The sequence below is a fragment of the Thalassophryne amazonica genome, chromosome 3 (genome assembly GCF_902500255.1).
Source record: "Thalassophryne amazonica chromosome 3, fThaAma1.1, whole genome shotgun sequence".
NCBI classification, from domain to species: Eukaryota; Metazoa; Chordata; class Actinopteri; order Batrachoidiformes; family Batrachoididae; genus Thalassophryne; species Thalassophryne amazonica.
In genome coordinates this window covers 147,347,238-147,375,202 of record NC_047105.1, presented here as the reverse complement: position 1 = coordinate 147,375,202, position 27,965 = coordinate 147,347,238, and the positions used below count along the sequence as shown (strand labels likewise).

General features: G+C 41.3%; 1 protein-coding gene across 1 annotated transcript in view; it reads right to left on the bottom strand.

The window, feature by feature from the left end:
• LOC117507690 (calcium-dependent secretion activator 1-like) overlaps positions 1-27,965 on the bottom strand; it is a 547,099-nt gene that overhangs the window by 204,991 nt on the left and 314,143 nt on the right. Inside the window, 2 exon segments of the mRNA XM_034167504.1 lie at positions 8,594-8,662; positions 20,938-21,061. Of these exon segments, the coding sequence (XP_034023395.1) occupies positions 8,594-8,662; positions 20,938-21,061 (193 nt within the window).

Genomic DNA, 27,965 nt, shown 5'->3' with positions numbered 1-27,965 from the left:
TAAAAGCAGCATTTCTCTTTTAATTTAGGTTGTCTTATATACACATGTTTAAGCTAACAGACAGCAGCTGGTTCATGCTCTGTTGCCTTATTAGTGCAGCAGATAACTAATAAATAATGTGGTGAAGTTTTCTATATGATTGTAGCATCTTTTAATTTTGACCCCTGTGTAATTCTTCAATTGACCCCTACCTGGCTGCCTATTGAAAATTCAAGTGGCCAATCAGTTTTGTTTTAAAGCGTTCATGTCTATGGATTATTTGTGCTGAATTTGATGTTTGTATCACCATTTCCAGGATTCCACTCTAAATACAAGTTACAATTAAATATGAGTTCTAAATACAGTTCGCATTCTCTTATCTGCTGCACTATATATGAGATGTAGATACTGCTCCTCACTGTTTCTCATTGCCCTCAAAAGTATTGGAACACTTGGTATTTCACACATTTTAATTTGTTTATTCTATTTCAAATACATTTTTTTTTCTAAAGTTACCTTCCTTAAACTCAAACTGAAAGCAAATCTCTACAACTTGATATAAATGAATTAAAAAGCTAAACTCCATCTTCCTGATGAAGTGGTGTAGAGGAGGATTTTCTTCAAAAGAAGACCTGAAAGTTCAGCTACAATTTGACAGAAACTACATCTGAGATGAAAGACTAGATTTGATGTGTTTGGTGAAAGAAACTTTGTATTTCTTCATAATTGATGTAAATAAAGTCCAAGACATATTCAGTGACTTGGAAATGTTCATGTTTCATCCCCTGACTTGTCTAAAGAAAACGGGCAATAAAACTGATTATTATTTACAGGTTTTATCAAGTTTTAGAGATTTGCCTTCAGTTTGAGTTGAGGAAGATAACTGTAGAAATTTTTATTCTTTATTTTTTTGTATATTTCTTGTATGCCATGTTTCCTACTGAACATGGCGTTCGCCAAAACCAGAAACTGGCGTAAGCACAAATATATTCAGATGTATGAAAGTGTGCGTAGGCATGAATCCACACACATTCCGTTTGTACAGACCCACTAAACGTGGAATTGATTGTGGAACCAAACTCCTCCTTAACCACGCCCCATTTAAATATGCAATTTCATGTCAATAAGCCCTTTGAGCATGAACACAGGAAAGAAATTATACTACAGATGACTGGAAATGACGTGGAGACACGCAGGGACAGTTTATTCAGTACACTGTTAAACGGATTAATCATGAAATGGAAAATGTTTCTGGGACCTATGGAGCATGTGTGTGTGTGTGTGTGAGGCTGACAGCTGTGAGTTTAAATAGGTGAAGCGTGCCTCCGCTGACAGTGTGACATCACAATTTACATAATCGTTTACTGACAAACACTGAACACAGGAAGCCTGTTAAGAAGCTCTGCAGCTCACCATCAAGCAAAAATAAAAAAAATACATTAATGATAATGATAAAAACATATTTGAATGTGCACATGTACAAATGTGGCCGCGCTGGTTTAAGTTCAGATCAATTACATGAACACACTATTAACACAGCAAGCAGCTGTCATCGGTGTACCATGCTACTTCGATTATAATAAGGGAACCGACTTTTGCACATTTGTGAATGTGATGTACCTGGATGACATTCGGATGATTGTGTTCCACACAGCTGGTGGCTTGGCTCAAGGTTGACTGGCACACGCCTGACCGATCAGCCAGTTCCTGCTGGAATTCCCCTGATGTCAGGAAGCCCAGCGTGGTCAGCACCTGTGTGGGCACAGACAACCCCTGGCTCCTCACCGTATTGAGCTCTGGGATGGCCGCACTTCTGCAACTCCAGTAATGGTGGACCTTGGTCAATGAAATCAGTTTATGAGCCAATTATTGTAATTTGCAAGTAAATCCTCGTGTTCCCTGAATACACGCTCACATCAGATTGCACCATTTGCAAGGTCCTCTGACAGCACTAACGTAGCCACTGTTAATGCCAATCACTTTGCATCACTTTGCGCATGTTTTTATATGCACCCATATAAATGCAAACACGTGGGTGTGTTAACTGTTCATCAGTGTGTCTCTCATGTGCACATCACTCTGGTGACTTCATGTTTTCATACTATTAACGGTTCCCAGCATCACCTCTATGTGTCGGCAGAGGCACAATAGCTGTAGAAACGTGCGGACGCCAGCCAGGATTTTTGCGTGACGAACTGAACTTTTCCACGGTCATTTCACTTTTGATACATCTGAACATTGGTGTGGAGGCAGATGTACGCCAGGTTTTTATGTATACGCAGCCTTTGTACATGAAGCCCCTGGTCTCTTCAAAGGACTTTGTTTCAGATAAGTGGTTACTTATAGAGGCTAACATGAGGACTATCACTTGTACTGTGAGGGGGCGTCACCTTCAGCATTTTGGCAATTTTTCTGTGCATGATCCAGCAGGCAGGTGTCTCAGTGTTGAGGGTCCCAGAAGCCGGCTCAGGGAACACCCACGTTTGTATGTCTGGAGGCTGGACCTCACAGACTTAACAGTGGTCATGCAGGCACATCACGATCAAGTGGACTTGTTATGACCAGTAGACCATTTAATAAAACGACCATTTACTAAATCTTAGCCAAGGGCAACCAACAACTATTGGGAGGCAGCAACAGTGTGGACTTGGAGGAATACACGTCACCTGTTCTTGACTCCATCACAAAATGCATGGAGGATGTGCCCACCACCAAGACTATCACCATCCGGCTAAATCAAAAACCTTGCGTGAATGTAGAGGTGCACTCCCTGTTGAGAACCCATGATGCTGCATTCAGGGATGGGAATGCAGCAGTACTAGAGCAGCCAGAAGGAACTTGTCAGTGGGCATAAAGAAAGCAAAGTCCATATGCTCTTAGATCCAGGGTCATTTTACCTCCAATGAGCAGCATGCGGAGGGGCATCAGGTGCATCAGTGACTATAAGGATCCAGGACTAAGGACCCAGCACTCACAGACATCCTGGATGCCTTCTATGCATGCTTCGAAGCCACCAAGACCACTACTCCCTCCTGGCTCATGCCCTCCACCAACGAGCCCCTTGTCATCGCCATAACAACAGCAGAGGTGAGGAGAATGCTACAGATGGTCAACCCCTGGAAGGCCTCAGGCCCTGATAGGATCCCAGGTAGGGTTCTGAGAGACTGTGCACAACAGTTTTGCAGGGTTATGAAAGATGTATTTAACAACTCGCTGCCCCAGGCTAGAGTCCCATCATGCCTGAAGACAGCAACAATCACCACTGTGCCAACGACCTCTGTAGCTATGTGCATCAATGATTACCCCCCTATTGCACTCACCCCTATCATCATGAAGTGCCTTGTGAGGTGGATGATGAGGCACCTGAAACAGACCATTGCTGTAGCTGAGAATTCTCATCAGTATGCATACAGGTGGAACCGGTCTACAGCTGATGCCATCTCTGCTGTGACCCACCAGGCCCTCTCTCATCTCGAGAACAAGGGCTCAAGTTCTGCATTTAATACAACCCCAATTCCAATTAAGTTGGGACGTTGTGTAAAATGCAAATAAAAACAGAATAGAATGATTTGCAAATCCTCTTGAACCTATTGTATATTCAATTGAATACACCACAAAGACAAAATATTTAATTTAATGTTTTGATTTAATAAGAAACATTGTTCTTAAACTTTTGGACTATTTTTTTTTCACGCAGTTGTTCGCAAAGTGGTGATCCTCACCCCATCTTTGCTTGTAAACAGCTGAGCCTTTTGGGGATGCTGATTTTATACCCAATCATGACACTCACAATTAGTGTCCTCAGTGCCCAAACGCTTATTGAGTGTTGTTAGAAGGAAAGGTGATGTAACACAGTGGTAAACATACCACTGTCCCAGCTTTTTTGAAACGTGTTGCAGGCATCCATTTCAAAATGAGCAAATATTTGCACAAAAACAATAAAGTTTATCAGTTTGAAATTTAAATATCTTGTCTTTGTGGTGTATTCAATTGAATATAGGTTGAAGAGGGTTTGCAAATCATTGTTTTCTATTTTTAATTTACATTTCACAACTTGTCCCAACTTCAGTGGAATTGGGGTTATACAATCATCCCGCAGAAAATGGTGTCCAAGTTGGCAGCATGAGGAGCCTCCTGTACCTTATGTAACTGAGTCTTGGATTTCCTGACCTGTCGGCAACAGAATGTCAGGATCAATGACAACATATCCTCCACCATTGTCCTGAACACTGGTTCACCACAGGGCTGTCATGACCTATGACTATAGAACACACTACAAGAATAATCTTATGGTGAAGTTTGCAGAGGACACAGTAGTGGTTGGACTCACTACCCAAGGGGATGAACAGGCTGGAGGTGGAGGACCTGGCATGGTAATGTGGGAACAATAACCATATCCTCAATGTCCGAAGGACAAAGGAAATTGTTGTGGGTTTCTGAAGGTCTAGAACTGCTGTGCTACCTGAACAACACCCTCACCTGCCACACCAGCACCACAGCTGTAAGGGTAAAGGGCCACCAGCACCTGTATTTCCTGAGGAAGTTGCTGAGGAAGGCAGGACTGGAGGCTGATGTCCTCAAATCCTTCTCTAGCTGTGTGGTGGAGACAACCCTGACCTCCTGTCATACTGTGTGGTATGGGGACTGCAGTGTAGCAAAGAAGGACGCGCTGCAGAGAGCGATAAAGTCTACACAGAGGACCATCGGCTGCAGCCCACCACCCATCTGGGACATTTACACCATCAGATACAGAGACAGAGCCACCTGCATCCTCCATGACCCCACCCACCCTGTTCATAAGATGTTCACCTCCCTGCCATGTCAAAGGAGCTGCACTGCATCTGTACAAAAACATCTACACTGAGAAACAGCTTCTACCTGGATGCAGTCAGGTTGCTGAACTGCTCCCACTTAGAATAAATGTTTATTTGTACACACATACACTCTTTCAGTCACTCTGGACCTTCTTGAACATTGCTGCACTGATCATCTTAAGCCAGTGCTGCTATGGTACATTATGCAATATTCTACACAGGCTTTATGTTATTTTTATTTTGTCATTATTGTTTATTTATGTTTATCTTAGATTAATTTTAAGTTAAAATTTCATGCTGAGCTCTGAGAAACTGTTTCGTTCTATTCTGTTACATGGTTAGAATGACAACAAAGTTGACTCTGAGTCTGAGCATGATCACGAGAAGATTCAGGTGCAACCTTATCAGTGCAGCCCAAAGTGGATTGTTCTCTGCGAAGTCCATCATGGCCAGACTGAACAGCAAAAGTTGGAGGATAACGACAGAACCCAGAGCAGAGAACCACACAGATGTAAAAAAAAAAAACCCACTTTTTTTTTCAACACACAAACACAGAGGAGTCCATTCAATAACAGACTCCACGTAGAAACAAGCTAGCAGATGAACTGGGGAAACAACCAGAGGTTCGATGCACGAGTCGGCAGTCCGCGAGGCAAAAGTGTCCGTGTGAGAAACAGCAATCGGCTTAACAAGATAAACAAGCAGTTGGTCAGTGCACAGTCAACAAACATACAAGGCAAATCGTTCAATACTCAGCAGGGAAGGCTCAAGTAACACAAGGAGGCAACGTGGGTCAGCAACAGCAAATCAAACAAGGAGGCAGAAAAGCAAAAAAATCAGGTCTTGGAGCAAGATATTCTGGCACTGAAGAGACAAGCTGTGAACGGCTAAATGAGCATGCACATAAACTGGAAGTCTGAGTGACAGTGAACAGGAAGTAAAGTCAAAGAAAACATGGAACAGACACATCAGAATAAAAGCGCCAAAGGAAGTGGCAAAACTGTGAACTGTTAAACCTCCCCCAACGAACCCCCACCTGAAGGACATCACCTGATGTCCCAGGAACATATGAATGCAAAAAGCCAAAATGGAAGCAAGATAATCTGGCACTAGAGAGAGGTGCTGTGAACAGCTAAACAGTGCTTAATGAGCATGCACACGAGCCGGAAACCTGAGTGCCTCTGAGCAGGAAGTGAAGCCAAAGAAAAGCACGGGGAACAAACATCATAATAAAAGCACCAGAGGAAGTAATAAAATCATGAACTGTGACAGCCACTGCAGTAATACACACACACACATGCAGGGATGGAGCATACCACATACCCACCCACAACACACACACACACACAATTATTTGATTCATGTTGCTGCTGTTAATCTGTGTGACTTGAGTTTTATTGTGAAACCAGCTGTTTGAAATTGAGAGAGCACCAATTTCAAACCTTCACAAAGTCATAAAGTCACCAGATGTTAAGTGTGAGCCCGCTTTTTCAAAGTCTGATTAATTCGTCCCTGATACCGGGCCAGTGCCCACCATGTCCCAATAATACATTTACAGTGGGGGAAAAAAGCATTATTCAGCCCTGATTGTGCAAGATCTCCTACTTAGAAAGATGAGAGATAATTTTCATCATAGGTACACTTCAATTATGAGAGACAAAATGAGAAAAAAATCTGAATATCACATTGTAGGATTTTTAAAGAATTTATGTGTAAATTATGGTGGAAAATAAGTATTGATCACCCACAAACAAGCAAGATTTCTGGCTCTCACAGACCTGTAACTCTTCTTTAAGAAGCTCTTCTGTCCTCCACCTGTTACCTGTATTAATGGCACCTGTTGGACCTTGTTATCTGTATAAAAGACACCTGTCCACAGCCTCAAACAGTCAGAGTCCAAACTCAACCATGACAGGACCAAAGAGCTGTCAAAGGACACCAGGAAGAACATTGTAGATGTGCACCAGGCTGGGAAGAGTGAATATACAATAGTCAAGCAGGGTGGTGTAATCAAATAAACTGTGGGAGCAACTGTAAGAAAATGGAAGACATATAAGACCACTGATAATCTCCCTCCATCTGGGGCTCCACACAAGATGTCATCCTGTGGGGTCAAAATGATCATGAGAACGGTGAACAAAAATCCCAGAACTACACAGAGGGACCTGATGAATGACTTGCAGAGAGCTGGGACCAAAGTAACAAAGGCTACACACTACGCAGAGAGGGACTCAAATCCTGCAGTGCCAGGCGTGTCCCCCTGCTTAAGACAGTACGTGTCCAGGCCTGTCTGAAGTTTGTCAGAGAGCATATGGATGATCCAGAAGAGGACTGGGAGAATATCATGTGGTCAGATGAAACCAAAATAGAATATTTTAGTAAAAACTCACTGTGTTTCAAGGAAGAAGAATGCTGAGTTGCATTCCAAGAACACCATATCTACTGTGAAGCATGGGGGTGGAAACATCATGCTTTGGGGCTGTTTTTCTGCAAAGGAGACAGGACGACTGATCTGTGTTAAGGGAAGAATGAATGGAGCCATGTATCGTGAGATTTTAAGCCAAAACCTCCTTCCATCAGTGACAGCATTGAAGATGCAACGTGGCTGGGTCTTCCAGCATGACAATGATCCCAAACACACCGCTCGGGCAACAAACGAGAGGCTCTGTAAAAAGCATTTCAAGGTCCTGGAGTGGCCAAGCCAGTCTCCAGACCTCAACCCCATAGAAAATTTGTGGAGGGAATTGAAACTCCGTGTTGCCCAGCGACAGCCCCAAAACATCACTGCTCTAGAGGAGATCTGCATGGAGGAATGGACCAAAATACCAGCTACAGTGTGTGCAAACCTGGTGAAGACTTATAGGAAACATTTGACCTCTGTCATTGCCAACAAAGATTATGTTACAAAGTATTGAGTTGAACTTTTGTTATTGATCAAATACTTATTTTCCACCATAATTTACAAATAAATTCTTTAAAATCCTACAATGTGATTTCCTGGATATTTTTTCTCATTTTGTCTCTCTTAATTGAAGTGTACCGATGTTGAAAATTACAGACCTCTCTCATCTTTCTAAGTAGGAGAACTTGCACAATCAGGGGCTGACTAAATACTCTTTTACCGCACTGTATCAATATTAAGAGTTATTTTTGGCTACTATCAATATTCTACTTAAAAAGGAGAGCTGGTGAACAATTTGGTCATGAACTGCAAAACATCAGCTGCTGTGTTTTCCAGGTTCCTCTTCCTGCTGTGTGCTGAAGTGGCCAACAAAGGGTCATATGGAGGTCTGATGCAAAAACTATCCAGGACCTTCACCATTTTCAGACGTTTAATGAACAAAAAGACAATCCTGACAGATTCAGACCAGCAAGACAATAAACAACAGAAAACAAAGAGGAATTAGAGAGGAGACAGATGACTGTCCAAGACCATGCAGCAGGACCTGAAAGGTTTCTTCTGGGAGCGGGTACGTCTGTGAACTATATGTCTGATCCTGCTGGACATGAGCCTGAAGAGGTTTCACTCAAAGGATGTGACTCTCTTTAACTCTCTGCAGGGTGAGGCGACCTAAGGCCACCTGCTGACTGAAAAACTGAAGATGATTCACACACAAGCAAAGTAAAAATACATTCAAGTGGCAGACAAATGACAGAAATGAGCAGCTGCCAGTTGGACTGAGTCACTTCTGACAGATGGACAACAAGCCAAAGGAGTGGATGGAGCACAGACACGTGGGTAACGTTGGACTGGTTAGCGAGCATGGTGGGTGAGACCAGGAAAAGAGGAAGGTACTCACGAATGGTCAAATCCATCACTTGAGATGCCAAACAGAAGACGGGATGCTCGTACATCTCTCTCTTTTTCCCTACAAAGAAAGAGGGAGGATACCAAGGTACACCAGAGGCCAGGGTCAGAGGTCCAGCACACACTTTGCTAAGGCTCCACACGGCAAGCTTTACTGAACTGACGCTGTCTACTTTAACATCTGGGGAGGAACAAGTAGGAGCAGCTAAAGGTTCCTCAAACTAACCGACAACTGTGAGGAAATTAAGGCACACCAAAACTATCAGACCGTCTGTGGAGTTCAGTCAAACGTATTTAGAAACTGTCAGACCGTCTGTGGAGTTCAGTCAAACATATTTAGAAACTGTCAGACCGTCTGTGGAGTTCAGTCAAACATATTTAGAAACTGTCAGACCGTCTGTGGAGTTCAGTCAAACGTATTTAGAAACTGTCAGACCGTCTGTGGAGTTCAGTCAAACATACTTAGAAACTGTCAGACCGTCTGTGGAGTTCAGTCAAACATATTTAGAAACTGTCGGAACATCTGTGGAGTTCAGTCAAACATATTTAGAAACTGTCGGAACATCTGTGGAGTTCAGTCAAACATATTTAGAAACTGTCGGAACATCTGTGGAGTTCAGTCAAACATATTTAGAAACTGTCGGAACGTCTGTGGAGTTCAGTCAAACATATTTAGAAACTGTCGGAACGTCTGTGGAGTTCAGTCAAACATATTTAGAAACTGTCGGAACATCTGTGGAGTTCAGTCAAACATATTTAGAAACTGTCGGAACATCTGTGGAGTTCAGTCAAACATATTTAGAAACTATCAGACCGTCTGTGGAGTTCAGTCAAACATATTTAGAAACTGTCGGAACGTCTGTGGAGTTCAGTCAAACATATTTAGAAACTATCAGACCGTCTGTGGAGTTCAGTCAAACATATTTAGAAACTGTCGGAACGTCTGTAGAGTTCAGTCAAACATATTTAGAAACTATCAGACCGTCTGTGGAGTTCAGTCAAACATATTTAGAAACTATCAGACCGTCTGTGGAGTTCAGTCAAACATATTTAGAAACTGTCGGAACGTCTGTGGAGTTCAGTCAAACATACTTAGAAACTATCAGACCGTCTGTGGAGTTCAGTCAAACATATTTAGAAACTGTCGGAACGTCTGTGGAGTTCAGTCAAACATATTTAGAAACTATCAGACCGTCTGTGGAGTTCAGTCAAACATATTTAGAAACTGTCGGAACGTCTGTGGAGTTCAGTCAAACATATTTAGAAACTGTCGGAACGTCTGTGGAGTTCAGTCAAACATATTTAGAAACTATCAGACCGTCTGTGGAGTTCAGTCAAACATATTTAGAAACTATCAGACCGTCTGTGGAGTTCAGTCAAACATATTTAGAAACTGTCTGAACGTCTGTGGAGTTCAGTCAAACATATTTAGAAACTGTCGGAACGTCTGTGGAGTTCAGTCAAACATATTTAGAAACTATCAGACCGTCTGTGGAGTTCAGTCAAACATATTTAGAAACTATCAGACCGTCTGTGGAGTTCAGTCAAACATAATTAGAAACTGTCGGAACGTCTGTGGAGTTCAGTCAAACATACTTAGAAACTATCAGACCGTCTGTGGAGTTCAGTCAAACATATTTAGAAACTGTCGGAACGTCTGTGGAGTTCAGTCAAACATATTTAGAAACTATCAGACCGTCTGTGGAGTTCAGTCAAACATATTTAGAAACTGTCGGAACATCTGTGGAGTTCAGTCAAACATATTTAGAAACTATCAGACCGTCTGTGGCGTTCAGTCAAACATATTTAGAAACTGTCGGAACGTCTGTGGAGTTCAGTCAAACATATTTAGAAACTATCAGACCGTCTGTGGAGTTCAGTCAAACATATTTAGAAACTGTCGGAACATCTGTGGAGTTCAGTCAAACATATTTAGAAACTATCAGACCATATGTGGCGTTCAGTCAAACATATTTAGAAACTGTCGGAACGTCTGTGGAGTTCAATCAAACATATTTAGAAACTATCAGACCGTCTGTGGAGTCTTCGGGATCTGGGGAATATAAAAATTTATTGGATCCTCAATATAGGAAGGAATCCGTTCTTGAATGAATAAAGTTCGGATATGGCGAAGGTCTGGGTATGTGGTCACTATGTCGGGTTTGGGGTAGATAAGGTCATCTATGGATTCCAGTATTTTATTTCTTTTGGTTAGGATTTCGGTGTTGGAGTAACTGAGGTAAAGGTCTTGAATTTTGAAAAACACTTCAGTGGCATTATGGAGGTCAAGTGCCTCTAAATGCTCTCTCGGTCTATAAAGGTCTATATCTGAGAGATGAGGTTTGATATGCCTCGGGTTACAACACCCAGTCAGGACACCTGTCACTGTTAAACAGGTCATCAAGACTATGTAAGTCTGGGAACCAGTCAAAAATCCACTCATTACTCTCCAGCAAATCCCATACTTTATCCAGAAATCCAAATTTCTTCTTAGACCTCTAAGAAGAAGTTTGGATTTGGATAACAGCAGTGACAGCGGTTGTACAGGAGACTGATTTCAGACACAGTAATCTTGATTTTAACAAGGTCAAAGTCTAGATTATGGTTATTGTCTGCTGGGTCCATTGTTGGCTGGCTCATTCTGTTAGGATAATAGTTCTGACGTGAACCCAAAAATGCAAGTAGTAACCAGAACAGGATTAGAGTGAAAAAAAATCCACAGGTGACATATCATCCACAAAGGTGAAAAACGCACAGTCCTAAAAAAAAAAACAGTGAAATCCCTAAGAAAAATACTAATCCAGATTTCCCAAGGTGGAGAGCACTAACTGGAGGTAACGGGATGGAGCACGAGACAAATCACAGGAGGGGGATTTATACAAAAACTGTATAAGAAAACAAGGTAACACAGGCGGATCAAAGACTGTTCCAACAACACTCACACAGCGTGGGTAGAAGTGAGAATGAGCCAACAAGTGACAAAGGACATGACAAGTTTTGAATACCAACTTAAATATGAACTTGATCTTCCATCTGCAAAATATAGTGAAGATTCGTCCCATCCTGTCTATGGCTGATGCTGAGACCCAGATTCATGCGTTAGTCTCTTCTAGATTGGACTACTGCAATGTTCTATTTTCTGGTTTACCGCAGTCCAGCATTAGGGCTCTCCAACTGGTTCAAAATGCTGCAGCCAGACTTATCAATCAATCAATCAATCAATTTTTTTATATAGCGCCAAATCACAACAAACAGTTGCCCCAAGGCGCTTTATATTGTAATGCAAGGCCATACAATAATTATGTAAAACCCGAGTAACCAGAGTAAGGATCTGGTTAGACACCATGTTTCTAAGATTTGTGGGGCCAAGTACAATAACTTCAGATTTATCTGAGTTTAAAAGCAGGAAATTAGAGGTCATCCATGTCTTTATGTCTGTAAGACAATCCTGCAGTTTAGCTAATTGGTGTGTGTCCTCTGGCTTCATGGATAGATAAAGCTGGGTATCATCTGCGTAACAATGAAAATTTAAGCAATACCGTCTAATAATACTGCCTAAGGGAAGCATGTATAAAGTGAATAAAATTGGTCCTAGCACAGAACCTTGTGGAACTCCATAATTAACTTTAGTCTGTGAAGAAGATTCCCCATTTACATGAACAAATTGTAATCTATTAGACAAATATGATTCAAACCACCGCAGCGCAGTGCCTTTATTACCTATGGCATGCTCTAATCTCTGTAATAAAATTTTATGGTCAACAGTATCAAAAGCAGCACTGAGGTCTAACAGAACAAGCACAGAGATGAGTCCACTGTCCGAGGCCATAAGAAGATCATTTGTAACCTTCACTAATGCTGTTTCTGTACTATGACTTATGACATGAAGCAGAAAGTTTGACCACATTACACCCATTTTGGCGTCTCTTCACTGGCTTCCTGTCCCAGTAAGATCAGATTTTAAGGTTCTGCTACTACAACCCCTGGCAAAAATTATGGAATCACCGGCCTCAGAGGATGTTCATTCAGTTGTTTAATTTTGTAGAAAAAAAGCAGATCACAGACATGACACAAAACTAAAGTCATTTCCAGGATCCCCTCTTGCTTGCCTCTACTGGTGGTTGGCTCTCACTGCGGTATTGTATCACTTCCTGTTCCGGAGCACAGCGGTGTTTTTCTGTATCTGTTAGCTGTTTAATCTGCGCAGTTAGATTGATCTAGTTATCTAGATTACGATTTGTTTCCCAGTGTAATCTTTACGTGCCTTAACTAAAGCACTCCTTCTGCTGAATCACCTCTAAATTATTTACACATTATTCACTTTGCGTGTTTTTAGGAATCCGCTAGCTTAGCGTAGCTACTAGCTCTTAGCCGATTTAGCATGGCGGCTTCTCCTGTCTCTCCCGCACTTTTCTGCTCTGGGTGTGAAATGTTTAGTTATTCCTCAGCCTCCTTTAGCAGTAACGGTATTTGTAATAAGTGTAGCTTATTCGTAGCTTTGGAGGCCAGGCTGGGCGAATTGGAGACTCGGCTCCGCACCGTGGAAAATTCTACAGCTAGCCAGGCCCCTGTAGTCGGTGCGGACCAAGGTAGCTTAGCCGCCGTTAGTTACCCCCTGGCAGATCCCGAGCAGCCGGGAAAGCAGGCCGACTGGGTGACTGTGAGGAGGAAGCGTAGCCCTAAACAGAAGCCCCGTGTACACCGCCAACCCGTTCACATCTCTAACCGTTTTTCCCCACTTGACGACACACCCGCCGAGGATCAAACTCTGGTTATCGGCAACTCTGTTTTGCGAAATGTGAAGTTAGCGACACCAGCAACCATAGTCAATTGTCTTCCGGGGGCCAGAGCAGGCGACATTGAAGGAAATTTGAAACTGCTGGCTAAGGCTAAGCGTAAATTTGGTAAGATTGTAATTCACGTCGGCAGTAATGACACCCGGTTACGCCAATCGGAGGTCACTAAAATTAACATTAAATCGGTGTGTAACTTTGCAAAAACAATGTCGGACTCTGTAGTTTTCTCTGGGCCCCTCCCCAATCAGACCGGGAGTGACATGTTTAGCCGCATGTTCTCCTTGAATTGCTGGCTGTCTGAGTGGTGTCCAAAAAATGAGGTGGGCTTCATAGATAATTGGCAAAGCTTCTGGGGAAAACCTGGTCTTGTTAGGAGAGACGGCATCCATCCCACTTTGGATGGAGCAGCTCTCATTTCTAGAAATCTGGCCAATTTTCTTAAATCCTCCAAACCGTGACTATCCAGGGTTGGGACCAGGAAGCAGAGTTGTAGTCTTACACACCTCTCTGCAGCTTCTCTCCCCCTGCCATCCCCTCATTACCCCATCCCCGTAGAGACGGTGCCTGCTCCCAGACTACCAATAACCAGCAAAAATCTATTTAAGCATAAAAATTCAAAAAGAAAAAATAATATAGCACCTTCAACTGCACCACAGACTAAAACAGTTAAATGTGGTCTATTAAACATTAGGTCTCTCTCTTCTAAGTCCCTGTTGGTAAATGATATAATAATTGATCAACATATTGATTTATTCAGCAATCTTCCATTCCAGCTTATTAATTAATCAAAAACCCAGACAGAGCTTTAATTCATTTGAAAGCTTGACTCTTAGTCTTGTCCATCCAAATTGGAAGTCCCAAAAACCAGTTTTATTTGTTATTATCTATCGTCCACCTGGTCGTTACTGTGAGTTTCTCTGTGAATTTTCAGACCTTTTGTCTGACTTAGTGCTTAGCTCAGATAAGATAATTATAGTGGGCGATTTTAACATCCACACAGATGCTGAGAATGACAGCCTCAACACTGCATTTAATCTATTATTAGACTCTATTGGCTTTGCTCAAAAAGTAAATGAGTCCACCCACCACTTTAATCATATCTTAGATCTTGTTCTGACTTATGGTATGGAAATAGAAGACTTAACAGTATTCCCTGAAAACTCCCTTCTGTCTGATCATTTCTTAATAACATTTACATTTACTCTGATGGACTACCCAGCAGTGGGGAATAAGTTTCATTACACTAGAAGTCTTTCAGAAAGCGCTGTAACTAGGTTTAAGGATATGATTCCTTCTTTATGTTCTCTAATACCATATACCAACACAGTGCAGAGTAGCTACCTAAACTCTGTAAGTGAGATAGAGTATCTCGTCAATAGTTTTACATCCTCATTGAAGACAAGTTTGGATGCTGTAGCTCCTCTAAAAAAGAGAGCTTTAAATCAGAAGTGCCTGACTCCGTGGTATAACTCACAAACTCGTAGCTTAAAGCAGATAACCTGTAAGTTGGAGAGGAAATGGCGTCTCACTAATTTAGAAGATCTTCACTTAGCCTGGAAAAAGAGTCTGTTGCTCTATAAAAAAGCCCTCCGTAAAGCTAGGACATCTTTCTAATCATTACTAATTGAAGAAAATAAGAACAACCCCAGGTTTCTTTTCAGCACTGTAGCCAGGCTGACAAAGAGTCAGAGCTCTATTGAGCTGAGTATTCCATTAACTTTAACTAGTAATGACTTCATGACTTTCTTTGCTAACAAAATTTTAACTATTAGAGAAAAAATTACTCATAACCACCCCAAAGACGTATCGTTATCTTTGGCTGCTTTCAGTGATGCCGGTATTTGGTTAGACTCTTTCTCTCCGATTGTTCTGTCTGAGTTATTTTCATTAGTTACTTCATCCAAACCATCAACATGTTTATTAGACCCCATTCCTACCAGGCTGCTCAAGGAAGCCCTACCATTATTTAATGCTTCGATCTTAAATATGATCAATCTATCTTTGTTAGTTGGCTATGTACCACAGGCTTTTAAGGTGGCAGTAATTAAACCATTACTTAAAAAGCCATCACTTGACCCAGCTATCTTAGCTAATTATAGGCCAATCTCCAACCTTCCTTTTCTCTCAAAAATTCTTGAAAGGGTAGTTGTAAAACAGCTAACTGATCATCTGCAGAGGAATGGTCTATTTGAAGAGTTTCAGTCAGGTTTTAGAATTCATCATAGTACAGAAACAGCATTAGTGAAGGTTACAAATGATCTTCTTATGGCCTCGGACAGTGGACTCATCTCTGTGCTTGTTCTGTTGGACCTCAGTGCTGCTTTTGATACTGTTGACCATAAAATTTTATTACAGAGATTAGAGCATGCCATAGGTATTAAAGGCACTGCGCTGCGGTGGTTTGAATCATATTTGTCTAATAGATTACAATTTGTTCATGTAAATGGGGAATCTTCTTCACAGAGTAAAGTTAATTATGGAGTTCCACAAGGTTCTGTGCTAGGACCAATTTTATTCACTTTATACATGCTTCCCTTAGGCAGTATTATTAGACGGTATTGCTTAAATTTTCATTGTTACGCAGATGATACCCAGCTTTATCTATCCATGAAGCCAGAGGACACACACCAATTAGCTAAACTGCAGGATTGTCTTACAGACATAAAGACATGGATGACCTCTAATTTCCTGCTTTTAAACTCAGATAAAACTGAAGTTATTGTACTTGGCCCCACAAATCTTAGAAACATGGTGTCTAACCAGATCCTTACTCTGGATGGCATTACCCTGACCTCTAGTAATACTGTGAGAAATCTTGGAGTCATTTTTGATCAGGATATGTCATTCAAAGCGCATATTAAACAAATATGTAGGACTGCTTTTTTGCATTTACGCAATATCTCTAAAATCAGAAAGGTCTTGTCTCAGAGTGATGCTGAAAAACTAATTCATGCATTTATTTCCTCTAGGCTGGACTATTGTAATTCATTATTATCAGGTTGTCCTAAAAGTTCCCTAAAAAGCCTTCAGTTAATTCAAAATGCTGCAGCTAGAGTACTGACGGGGACTAGAAGGAGAGAGCATATCTCACCCATACTGGCCTCTCTTCATTGGCTTCCTGTTAATTCTAGAATAGAATTTAAAATTCTTCTTCTTACTTATAAGGTTTTGAATAATCAGGTCCCATCTTATCTTAGGGACCTCGTAGTACCATATCACCCCAATAGAGCGCTTCGCTCTCAGACTGCAGGCTTACTTGTAGTTCCTAGGGTTTGTAAGAGTAGAATGGGAGGCAGAGCCTTCAGCTTTCAGGCTCCTCTCCTGTGGAACCAGCTCCCAATTCAGATCAGGGAGACAGACACCCTCTCTACTTTTAAGATTAGGCTTAAAACTTTCCTTTTTGCTAAAGCTTATAGTTAGGGCTGGATCAGGTGACCCTGAACCATCCCTTAGTTATGCTGCTATAGACGTAGACTGCTGGGGGGTTCCCATGATGCACTGTTTCTTTCTCTTTTTGCTCTGTATGCACCACTCTGCATTTAATCATTAGTGATCGATCTCTGCTCCCCTCCACAGCATGTCTTTTTCCTGGTTCTCTCCCTCAGCCCCAACCAGTCCCAGCAGAAGACTGCCCTCCCTGAGCCTGGTTCTGCTGGAGGTTTCTTCCTGTTAAAAGGGAGTTTTTTCCTTCCCACTGTAGCCAAGTGCTTGCTCACAGGTGGTCGTTTTGACCGTTGGGGTTTTACATAATTATTGTATGGCCTTGCCTTACAATATAAAGCGCCTTTGGGCAACTGTTTGTTGTGATTTGGCACTATATAAAAAAATTGATTGATTGATTGATTGATTTCAAATGGCAACTTTCTGGCTTTAAGAAACACTATAAGAAATCAAGAAAAAAAGATTGTGGCAGTCAGTAACGGTTACTTTTTTAGACCAAGCAGAGGAAAAAAATATGGAATCACTCAATTCTGAGGAAAAAAATTATGGAATTACCCTGTAAATTTTCATCCCCCAAATTAACACCTGCATCAAATCAGATCTGCTCATTGACATTGACCCTATGTGTCTTTTTGCAAGGAATGTTTTCTGCAGTTTTTGCTCTATGGCAAGAGCATTATCATCTTGAAAATGATTTCATCATCCCAAACATCCTTTCAATTGTTCCAAAATATCAACATAAACTTGTGCATTATTGATGATGTAATGACAAGCATCTCCCCAGTGCCTTTTACCTGACATCCAGCCCCATATCAGCAATGACTGTGGAAATTTACATGTTCTCTTCAGGCAGTCATCGTTATAAATCTCATTGGAAAGGCACCAAACAAAAGTTCCAGCATCATCACCTTGCCCAATGCAGATTCGAGATTCATCACTGAATATGACTTTCATCCAGTCATCCACAGTCTACGAATGATTTTCCTTAGCCCATTGTAACCTTGTTTTTTCTGTTTAGGTGTTAATGATGCCTTTTGTTTAGCTTTTCTGTCTGTAAATCCCATTTCCTTCAGGCAGTTTCTTACAGTTCGGTCACAGACGTTGACTCCAGTTTCCTCCCCTTCGTTCCTCATTTGTTTTGTTGTACATTTTTCAATTTTTGATACATATTGCTTTACGTTTTATGTCTTGACGCTTTGATGTCTTCCTTGGTCTACCAGTATGTTTGCCTTTAACAACCTTCCCATGTTGTTTGTATTTGGTCCAGAGTTTAGACACAGCTGACTGTGAACAACCAACATCTTTTGCAACATTGCGTGATGATTTACCCTCTTTTAAGAGTTTGATAATCCTCTCCTTTGTTTCAATTGACATCTCTCGTGTTGGAGCCATGATTCATGTCAGTCCACTTGGTGCAACAGCTCTCCAAGGTGTGTTCACTCCTTTTTAGATGCAGACTAACGAGCAGATCTGATATGATGCAGGTGTTAGTTTTGGGGATGAAAACTTACAGGGTGATTCCATAATTTTTTCCTCAGAATTGAGTGATTCCATAATTTTTTCCTCAGAATTGAGTGATTCCATATTTTTTTCCTCTGCTTGGTCTAAAAAAGTAACCGTTACTGACTGCCACAATCTTTTTTTCTTGATTTCTTATAGTGTTTCTTAAAGCCAGAAAGTTGCCATTTGAAATGACTTTAGTTTTGTGTCATGTCTGTGATCTGCTTTTTTTCTACAAAATTAAACAACTGAATGAACATCCTCCGAGGCCGGTGATTCCATAATTTTTGCCAGGGGTTGTAGTCTATAAAATTGTTCACGGACTGGCATCTCCCTACCTAGCTGACCTAATTAAACCTTACGTACCGGCCCAGGCTTTACGTTCTCAGGGTGCAGGACTACTTTGTGTCCCTAGGGTGAATAAAAAGTCTGTGGGTCATAGAGCTTTCTCTTATCATGCCCCTGTTCTGTGGAATGATCTCCCTGCATCAATAAAACAATCAGATTTTGTAGAGACTTTCAAGTCCAGACTTAAGATGCACTTATTTTCCCTTTCATATGGCTAGCATACTGGTACAGTATAGTTCTACGCTTTTTACTCTTTTAATTCATTTTGTTAGTAAATGGAGCATGCCGCGGCCTCAACTTTATCTAAATTCTGGGTCTTTTAGTGAAGCTTAGGGCTAGTGGCCGGCGATCACCTTAGTATTTCCTGTTTTTCTTGTTGTTTAATGCTGGCAAATTATGCTGTATTTGTTGTCTTTCTGATGTCTGAGTCAGTTTTTTCTCTGTGTTTAAGGTGCAGCTCCACCCAGAGATGGGAGTTGTATTTGTGCTGGAGACCCTCCTGTCCTGTGCACCAGCAGCATTTCCTGTATGTTCATTTTGTGAATTGTTCTGTAATTTATGTCTGTATCATGGCCCAACAGAGGGTCACCCCTTTGAGTCTGGTCTGCTTGAGGTTTCTTCCTCAGAGGGAGTTTTTCCTTACCACTACTGCTCTGGGGGTTGGTAAGGCTAGACCTTACTTGTGTGAAGCATCTTGAGGCAACTCTGTTGTGATTTGGCGCTATATAAATGAAAATAAATTGAAAAAATTGAAAGAAAACAAATGAAATAATTAAACACAGGTGTGTGTAGCTGAGGAGACAGGAACAGTCAGTGCATGTGGAAAGCAGGAAGTAGGTCGGCTGAACTAAACAGGCCTCAAAAGGTGAGAGGAGAAAAGAACGTAACAACCAAAGCCACAAAGAAACAGTGAACTCAAAAAACATAATGCAAGATGCAAAACTAAACATGAGAGTCAGAAAAAGACACTGCAGAAAACAAACATAATAAAATTAGAAAACCAGCCATAAAAGCAGCAAACCAGTGTGGGACTCAAACATGTGCAAAAACAAATACCAGAAACAAAAGTGAAGACGAGAACAGCAAAAGACCAGCAAGGCATAGTGACAACTAAACACTGACCATGATGAGGTTCATGAAACAGAACACTAAAGAGGGACTCAAACCAATGTGTAGAGATACAAAACAGAACTGGCAGGATTCACATACAACACTGTGCATCCAGAACATAGTAATACTGAAAGGTGCACTAACAGGGTCTTGACACAACACACCCAATTGTACTGCCATGGAGCACCGTTAGCGTCTTCAGCCAGTAAGTGTGGATCATATCAGGCCCTGATGCTGTCCAGCTCTTCATTCAAGAGACTTGTTGTTGGATTTCTGCCTTTGTGATGTTGACTGGTTCTTGTTCTTGGACATGGCTGTGGTGTGCTTTTAGGTCCTTTTTTTTTTTAACAATTTCTATGGCACATTTATTGTAAATAAATCTTAGTTTGCTCATTCCAACTCTCTTCATTGCTCCCTGCATTTGGGTTCATTACCAGACAAGTTTGGTTCTGCCCAGACCCCTAACCATAACACTTCCTCTGGAAAAAGAGTCATTTTGACCAGATTTGGGAAAAGTGACATCAATGAGTCAAGGTCAATGAAAGCCTTTGTCTTGGTGGACACTGGTTCACAGAGTCCATATGCAGTGTGACAGAACAACTTACTGAGCGCTTTTTCAGCAATAAAATGACAACCGTGAAAAATGCCATTTTTTGTCTTCATTAGGTGCCATAGGAAGACAGTCTGCCAAGGAAGGTTTTTACTAAATTTCAGAAAAATTCATGGAACGGTTCTTCAGAAAACATCACATGTCACGCCATGCACTGCATGCTGTGCGCCGCACCACACACTGCACATTGTGCGCCAATCTTGATGGCATCAGTCCAATAAATCCCGGTCCAATGGATTAAAATGCAGGAGGGGAGGGGGGGTAAATCTAGAGGGGAAAAAAACCTCAAAAAGTCAGATTTTTTTTTTCCCCTCGGGATATTACACTCCGCCTCTTTTTCTTTTTTAACCTACATGGTCCAAATTTTCTGTCAATCACCCGACACAACTAACCAGTTCAACAACCAGTCAGGGTGCTGCGTGCAGACGCCTGAACCAGTCAGTCACAGCAAACACCAAGGCTGCAGGTCATAAAACCTTCAGAAGTGATTTGACCTGTGTGAGGAGCGTACCGGCGGGTGCGGTCACCCACCTTCCAGCTTTGCGTACTCTGACAGCCGCTGGTAGTTGACGAGTGCCGCCTGCTCCAGACACCTACGGATCACAGCCTTGACGTCCTCTTGTGGCACCGGAGTAACAATGTCTTTCATCAGCACCTGAACCAAAACACAGCGACAAACTTTCTGACCAACATTTCTCATTGACAAAGACGACCTGGAACACAAGGTGTCAGCAAAACACAGAACAAACAAGAACAAACCCAGGTAATAAGAAAAAGTTCCCAGAATGTCATCAGAACATAACCAGAAACTGTTCCCAGAATGTTACGGAAAATGTTTTCAGAATGTTCTTATGGATGGTTTTGTTGATGTCCTCCCAACGTTACTAAACACGTTATGGGAATGTTACAAGAAGCATTAGGATAACCCGATAACTGTTCCTGTGTGGATGCTCTTGGACCTTATTGTAGTATTGCATTGAAAGTTGGGGTCAAGATTTATGTAACCTTGAGGAAATACCTGTGCAGAACTACATTGATGGTGGAAATCCTATATCATATGTTACAAATAGATTTTGCTTCTTCATGTGGTATTAACAATCCAACGTCAGTATCTTAGCCATGTGCACAAAGAAGTTACCAACTGATAAAATCCAAGGCCACTACGTGAAAGCTGGTACATAATATTGGGGACTGATGTGAAGAAAATAAACAATTGGTTGTTCCAGAAATATTTGTGTGGGGCAGGAGATGCCACACAACACTAAATATTATTTACTCTCCATCCATTATTACCACCAGAGTTATTTTTCTACACTTAAGTGTCCTGTAACCATTTGTTTGCAATGTACCCCAATTAAAAAAAAAAAAAAAAAAAAAGCTCCATCCATTTTTAAAGTATTTCAAATCTTTTGCCTCTAGACCAAGCAAGATCCTTTGTACCAAATTAAATTTTTAACATCTAGTATGAGTACATCCACTCCATCTGGAGCTCCATCAGCTAACTTATTTTAAGCACATCCAACATCATCAGTCCCCGTCCCCACTCCTCCAGAGTTCTGCATTTGCACTATACGGTCTTAGGTTGTTTGCTCGATGTGACCATCTGCAGCACCTCCATCTGCACGCTGTGAAGTGGTCGAGCGCAAAGCAGCTCCTATAAAGAGAACTAATAATACTTGACCGTTAGACTGGAAGTACTATCAACTCTCTCACGCATGTGTACTCGTGACTGTGAGATGGCTTATTACTTTAAAACAAAAATGAGCAGTGAATATGGGTCCACAAAAAAGGCCGACGGGCTTTTCACGTGCAAGCGTCATGGCCTCGACCGGCCCCTATAAACGGCCGTGACCTAGATCTACACTGAGTGTAAGCCCCGAGTGGAAGATTCTTTGTGTGTGAAACACGGTGCTGAACGGCAACATCTGTGTTTTTGTCATGAAATTGTGAACACCAATACACAAAATCTGTATACTATGAAAATACAGGTCGATTCTACACATTTTACATGTGTGCTATATGATTCGAGCCCCATCAATAACTGGCATCACGGGCCGTACCCCGCATCCTGTACCACGCCGCTGCATTGCTTAGTCTTGATTCCCAGCCTCATGCGGCTCATTCTCGGGCCATGCTACATCATACGTCTACATATTAAATATACTAGCACATAAACTTACGTATACATAGTACATACTTAGCTTTGTTGGTTCCAGTAATATAGGTAGAAAGACAGCGATCAAGACGGGCTACCACAGCATTTATCCTTGCAGCCGCTGTTTGATTTCATGTGTATATGCAAAGCCTCCCGTTAGCATGCTGGTTTCAACGCCTAAGTTCTCCTGTTGCTCGCATGTTGTCGCTGCGGCGCACTTGTAGAGGCCTTTATTAAAAGCCTAAAAAGTGTGTTACAAGAGAACACGAAAATATCGAATATAAAGTCAATGTCTATAGCGATTTGATCTACGTAGGACTGGGTAATCCTGAAGAATAATTCACAGGCACATATATATAAGTTCATGGTAAAGAGAAGATGAAACGCTCCAACAATGTTCTTGGGACCGTTACTAAGAAATGTATAATAAAACAACACAAATTTACAATAAATTGAAACTTTTCAATTTAAAATCATAAGCAAGAAAGTAATTTAGATAGCAAGGAAGAAAGAAAAGACAGACAGAGAGACAGTTATCCTAGACAGACAGTTTAGCAAGACAGAGACAGACAGACAGCCAGACAGACAGATAGTTGAGTGAGACAGCAGACAGACAGAGAGATCAAATTATACAAGATATCGTATAATTTGATATAGATATCTTATATTGTAGATTGTAGATATCTTATATTTTCAATATAATGGATTCTATGCTTAAATAAGAGCCAATCTATTTACTTTTAGAAAAATAAAAAAATAAATATATAATATATAATAATATATATATATATATAAATTTAAAACATCCCTGCAACCTTCTGCTACATTACTATAAAGAACTCGAATTTGAAGTGAGTTATCATCTGGATTTACAAAATAAAAAGAAGTGCTAATTACAGACGATGCTTTTAAATTATTACGTTTTCTCATTTAATTTACTTCAGAACAAATTCTTTTAAGGATCAATTCAAATGTTCTGAGAACGTTCTCACTTTATAAAACCAGTGACATTCATGACCTTTTGAGAACCAGAGGATAACGTTATGATAACATTATGATAACGTTAGATGTTAGCTGGGAAGAAGGATTTGGGGTAAATTTCACATTTTCACCATAAAAACGTCCATCTTTTCCGTGAAAGGTAAAAATCTGTCACAGCTGCTTCTCTTGCTGCATGTTTTAATTTTGCAGTGATCAAACCTATTCTTTTAAAAAACCCAGAAACCTAGACCTGGGTTCCCCAGCAAATTATATCAAATCTACTTTTCTGCTCAAACTGTCTTGAAAAAGCAGTTTGAGGGCAGCATGTGGGTGTTCTTGTTGATTATCATCTCTGGAGCTGCTGCACTGGTGTTTAGAACTCATCACTCCACACAGGCAGCACTTATTAAAGTGCTGAAGGACCTTCTGCTGGTAGTGGACTCGGATACCACCACAGTGCTGCTACTGCTGGAGGTCAGTGCAGCGTTCCACACAGCTGATCAGCGTATATTGTTACATATAGTTTGGTTCAAAAGTTTACATACCCTGGCTGAATATTTGTTTTTTGTCCATTTTTCAGAGAATATGAATGTTAACACAGTAACTTTTTTCCCACTCATGGTTAGTGGCTGGGTGAAGCCATTTACTGTCAACCAACTGTCTTTCCTCTTTTTAAATCATGACAACAGAATCGACCCAAATGACCCTGATCAAAAGTTTACATCCCTCTGTTTTTTCATACCGTGTGTTGCCACCTTTAACATCAGTGACAGCTTGGAGTCTTTTCTTTTGTGAGGAGTAGACAGCTCTCAAAAACTGAAGGAGAAGAGTGAGGAAAGCCATCCAAACGACCCAAAAGAAGTTACAGGTTTCTGTGGCTGTGACTGGAGAAATTGTGCACAGTGCAAATTTGTGTGGAAAAAAAAACAAGTTTATGTGTTACATTCACATTCTCTGAAAAATGGCCAAAAAAACAAAAAAAAATGCTGCCAGGGAATGTAAGCTTTTGAGCACAACTGTAGGCTTGAAAATTAATTCATGCATTTTCAATATTTGCTTATTCCAATTAAGGGTGACAGGGGGCGCTGGAGCCTAATCCAGCAGCCACTGGAGGAGAGGATGGGCTCATCCTGGACAGGACACTCACACCAGCAATCAGTTAAGACTCACAAATCCACCTAACCTGCATGTTGTTGGAAGCAGGAGGATATCAGATCACTTGGAGCAAACCCACACAACCACAGGGAGAACATACAAACTCCACACAGAAAGGACCAGGCAGGATCAAACCCACAACCTTCTCACTGCGAGGCAACAATGCTAACCACTAATCCAGAATCAATCAATCAATCAACTTTTTTCTTGTATAGCGCCAAATCACAACAAACAGTTGCCCCAAGGCGCTCCACATTGCAAGGCAAGGCCATACAATAATTATGAAACACAGTCTACGTCTAAAGCAACATAACCAAGGGATGGTCCAGGGTCACCCGATCCAGCCCTAACTATAAGCCTTAGCGAAAAGGAAAGTTTTAAGCCTAATCTTAAAAGTAGAGAGGGTATCTTGTCTCCCTGATCTGAATTGGGAGCTGGTTCCACAGGAGAGGAGCCTGAAAGCTGAAGGCTCTGCCTCCCATTCTACTCTTACAAACCCTAGGAACTACAAGTAAGCCCGCAGTCTGAGAGCGAAGCGCTCTAATGGGTAATATGGTACTATGAGGTCCCTAAGATAAGATGGGACCTGATTATTCAAAACCTTATAAGTAAGAAGAAGAATTTTAAATTCTATTCTAGCATTAACAGGAAGCCAATGAAGGGAGGCCAACACGGGTGAGATATGCTCTCTCCTGCTAGTCCCCGTCAGTACTCTAGCTGCAGCATTCTGAACCAACTGAAGGCTTTTTAGGGAACTTTTAGGACAACCTGATAATAATGAATTACAATAGTCCAGCCTAGAGGAAACAAATGCATGAATTAGTTTTTCAGCATCACTCTGAGACAAGACCTTCTGATTTAGAGATATTGCGTAAATGCAAAAAGGCAGTCCTACATATTTGTTTAATATGCGCTTTGAATGACATATCCTGATCAAAAATAACTCCAAGATTTCTCACAGTATTACTAGAGATCAGGGAAATGCCATCCAGAGTAACGATCTGGTTAGACACCATGCTTCTAAGATTTGTGGGGCCAAGTACAATAACTTCAGTTTTATCTGAGTTTAAAAGCAGGAAATTAGAGGTCATCCATGTCTTTATGTCTGTAAGACAATCCTGCAGTTTAGCTAATTGGTGCGTATCCTCTGGCTTCATGGATAGATAAAGCTGGGTATCATCTGCGTAACAATGAAAATTTAAGCAATACCGTCTAATAATACTGCCCAAGGGAAGCATGTATAAAGTGAATAAAATTGGTCCTAGCACAGAACCTTGTGGAACTCCATAATTAACTTTACTCTGTGAAGAAGATTCCCCATTTACATGAACAAACTGTAATCTATTAGACAAATATGATTCAAACCACCGCAGCGCAATGCCTTTAATACCTATGACATGCTCTAATCTCTGTAATAAAATTTTATGGTCAACAGTATCAAAAGCAGCACTGAGGTCCAACAGAACAAGCACAGAGATGAGTCCACTGTCTGAGGCCATAAGAAGATCATTTGTAACCTTCACTAATGCTGTTTCTGTACTATGATGAATTCTAAAACCTGACTGAAACTCTTCAAATAGACCATTCCTCTGCAGGTGATCAGTTAGCTGTTTTACAACTACCCTCTCAAGAATCTTTGAGAGAAAAGGAAGGTTGGAGATTGGCCTATAATTAGCTAAGATAGCTGGGTCAAGTGATGGCTTTTTAAGTAATGGTTTAATTACTGCCACCTTAAAGGCCTGTGGTACATAACCAACTAACAAAGATAGATTGATCATATTTAAGATTGAAGCATTAAATAATGGTAGGGCTTCCTTGAGCAGCCTGGCAGGAATGGGGTCTAATAAGCATGTTGATGGTTTGGATGAAGTAACTAATGAAAATAACTCAGACAGAACAATCGGAGAGAAAGAGTCTAACCAAGAGTCTAACAGAATGCCGGCTCGTATTGGACACTGGACTTTATATGCATCCTTAGCTGAAAGGTTTCTGTCAGTGCAGGTTCAGCTCATCTTCTTTTGCTTTGCTTTATTAGTTTGGTCAAAGCAGATGGTCGCATCACAGAGTTTTTCTGCTTCAGGTTTCTTCCTGCCAACAGAAAACACTGGGTGCACAGCACACTGACAGAATGAAATAACATCAGCACAGCACACTGACAGGATGAAATAACATCAGCATAGCACACTGACAGGACAAAATAACAGCACGGTACACTGACAGGACAAACTGACATCAGCACCGTACACTGACAGGATGAAATAACATCAGCACAGCACACTGAAAGGACAAAACCACATCAGCACCGCACACTGACAGGACAAAATACCATCAACACCGCGCACTGACAGGATGAAATAACATAAGCACTGCACACTGACAGGATGAAATAACATCAGCACAGCACACTGACAGGATGAAATAACATCAGCATAGCACACTGACAGGACAAAATAACATCAGCACGGTACACTGACAGGACAAACTGACATCAGCACCGTACACTGACAGGATGAATAACATCAGCACAGCACACTGAAAGGACAAAACCACATCAGCACCACACACTGACAGGACAAAATACCATCAACACCGCGCACTGACAGGATGAAATAACATAAGCACTGCACACTGACAGGATGAAATAACATCAGCACTGCACACTGTCAGGACGAAATAACATGAGCACATCACACTAACAGGATGAAATAACATCAGCACAGCACACTGACAGGATGAAATAACATCAGCACTGCACACTGTCAGGACGAAATAACATCAGCACAGCACACTAACAGGACAAAGTGACATCAGCACTGCACACTTTCAGGACAAAACAACATCAACACTGCGCACTGACAGGAAGAAACAACATCAACACTGCACACTGACAGGATGAAATAACATCAGCACAGTACACTGACAGGATGAAATAACATCAGCACAGCACACTAACAGGACAAAGTGACATCAGCACTGCACACTTTCAGGACAAAACAACATCAACACTGCGCACTGACAGGATGAAATAACATCAGCACAGCACACTGTCAGGACAAAATAACATCAGCACCGCAAACTGTCAGGAAGAAATAACATCACCACCGCACACTGTCAGGATAAAACAACATCAGCACCGCACACTGACAGGATGAAACAGCATCAACACCGTGCACTGACAGGACGAAAGAACATCAACACAGCACACTGACAGGATGAAATAACATCAGCACAGCACATTGACAGGAGAAAATAACATCAGCACCGCACA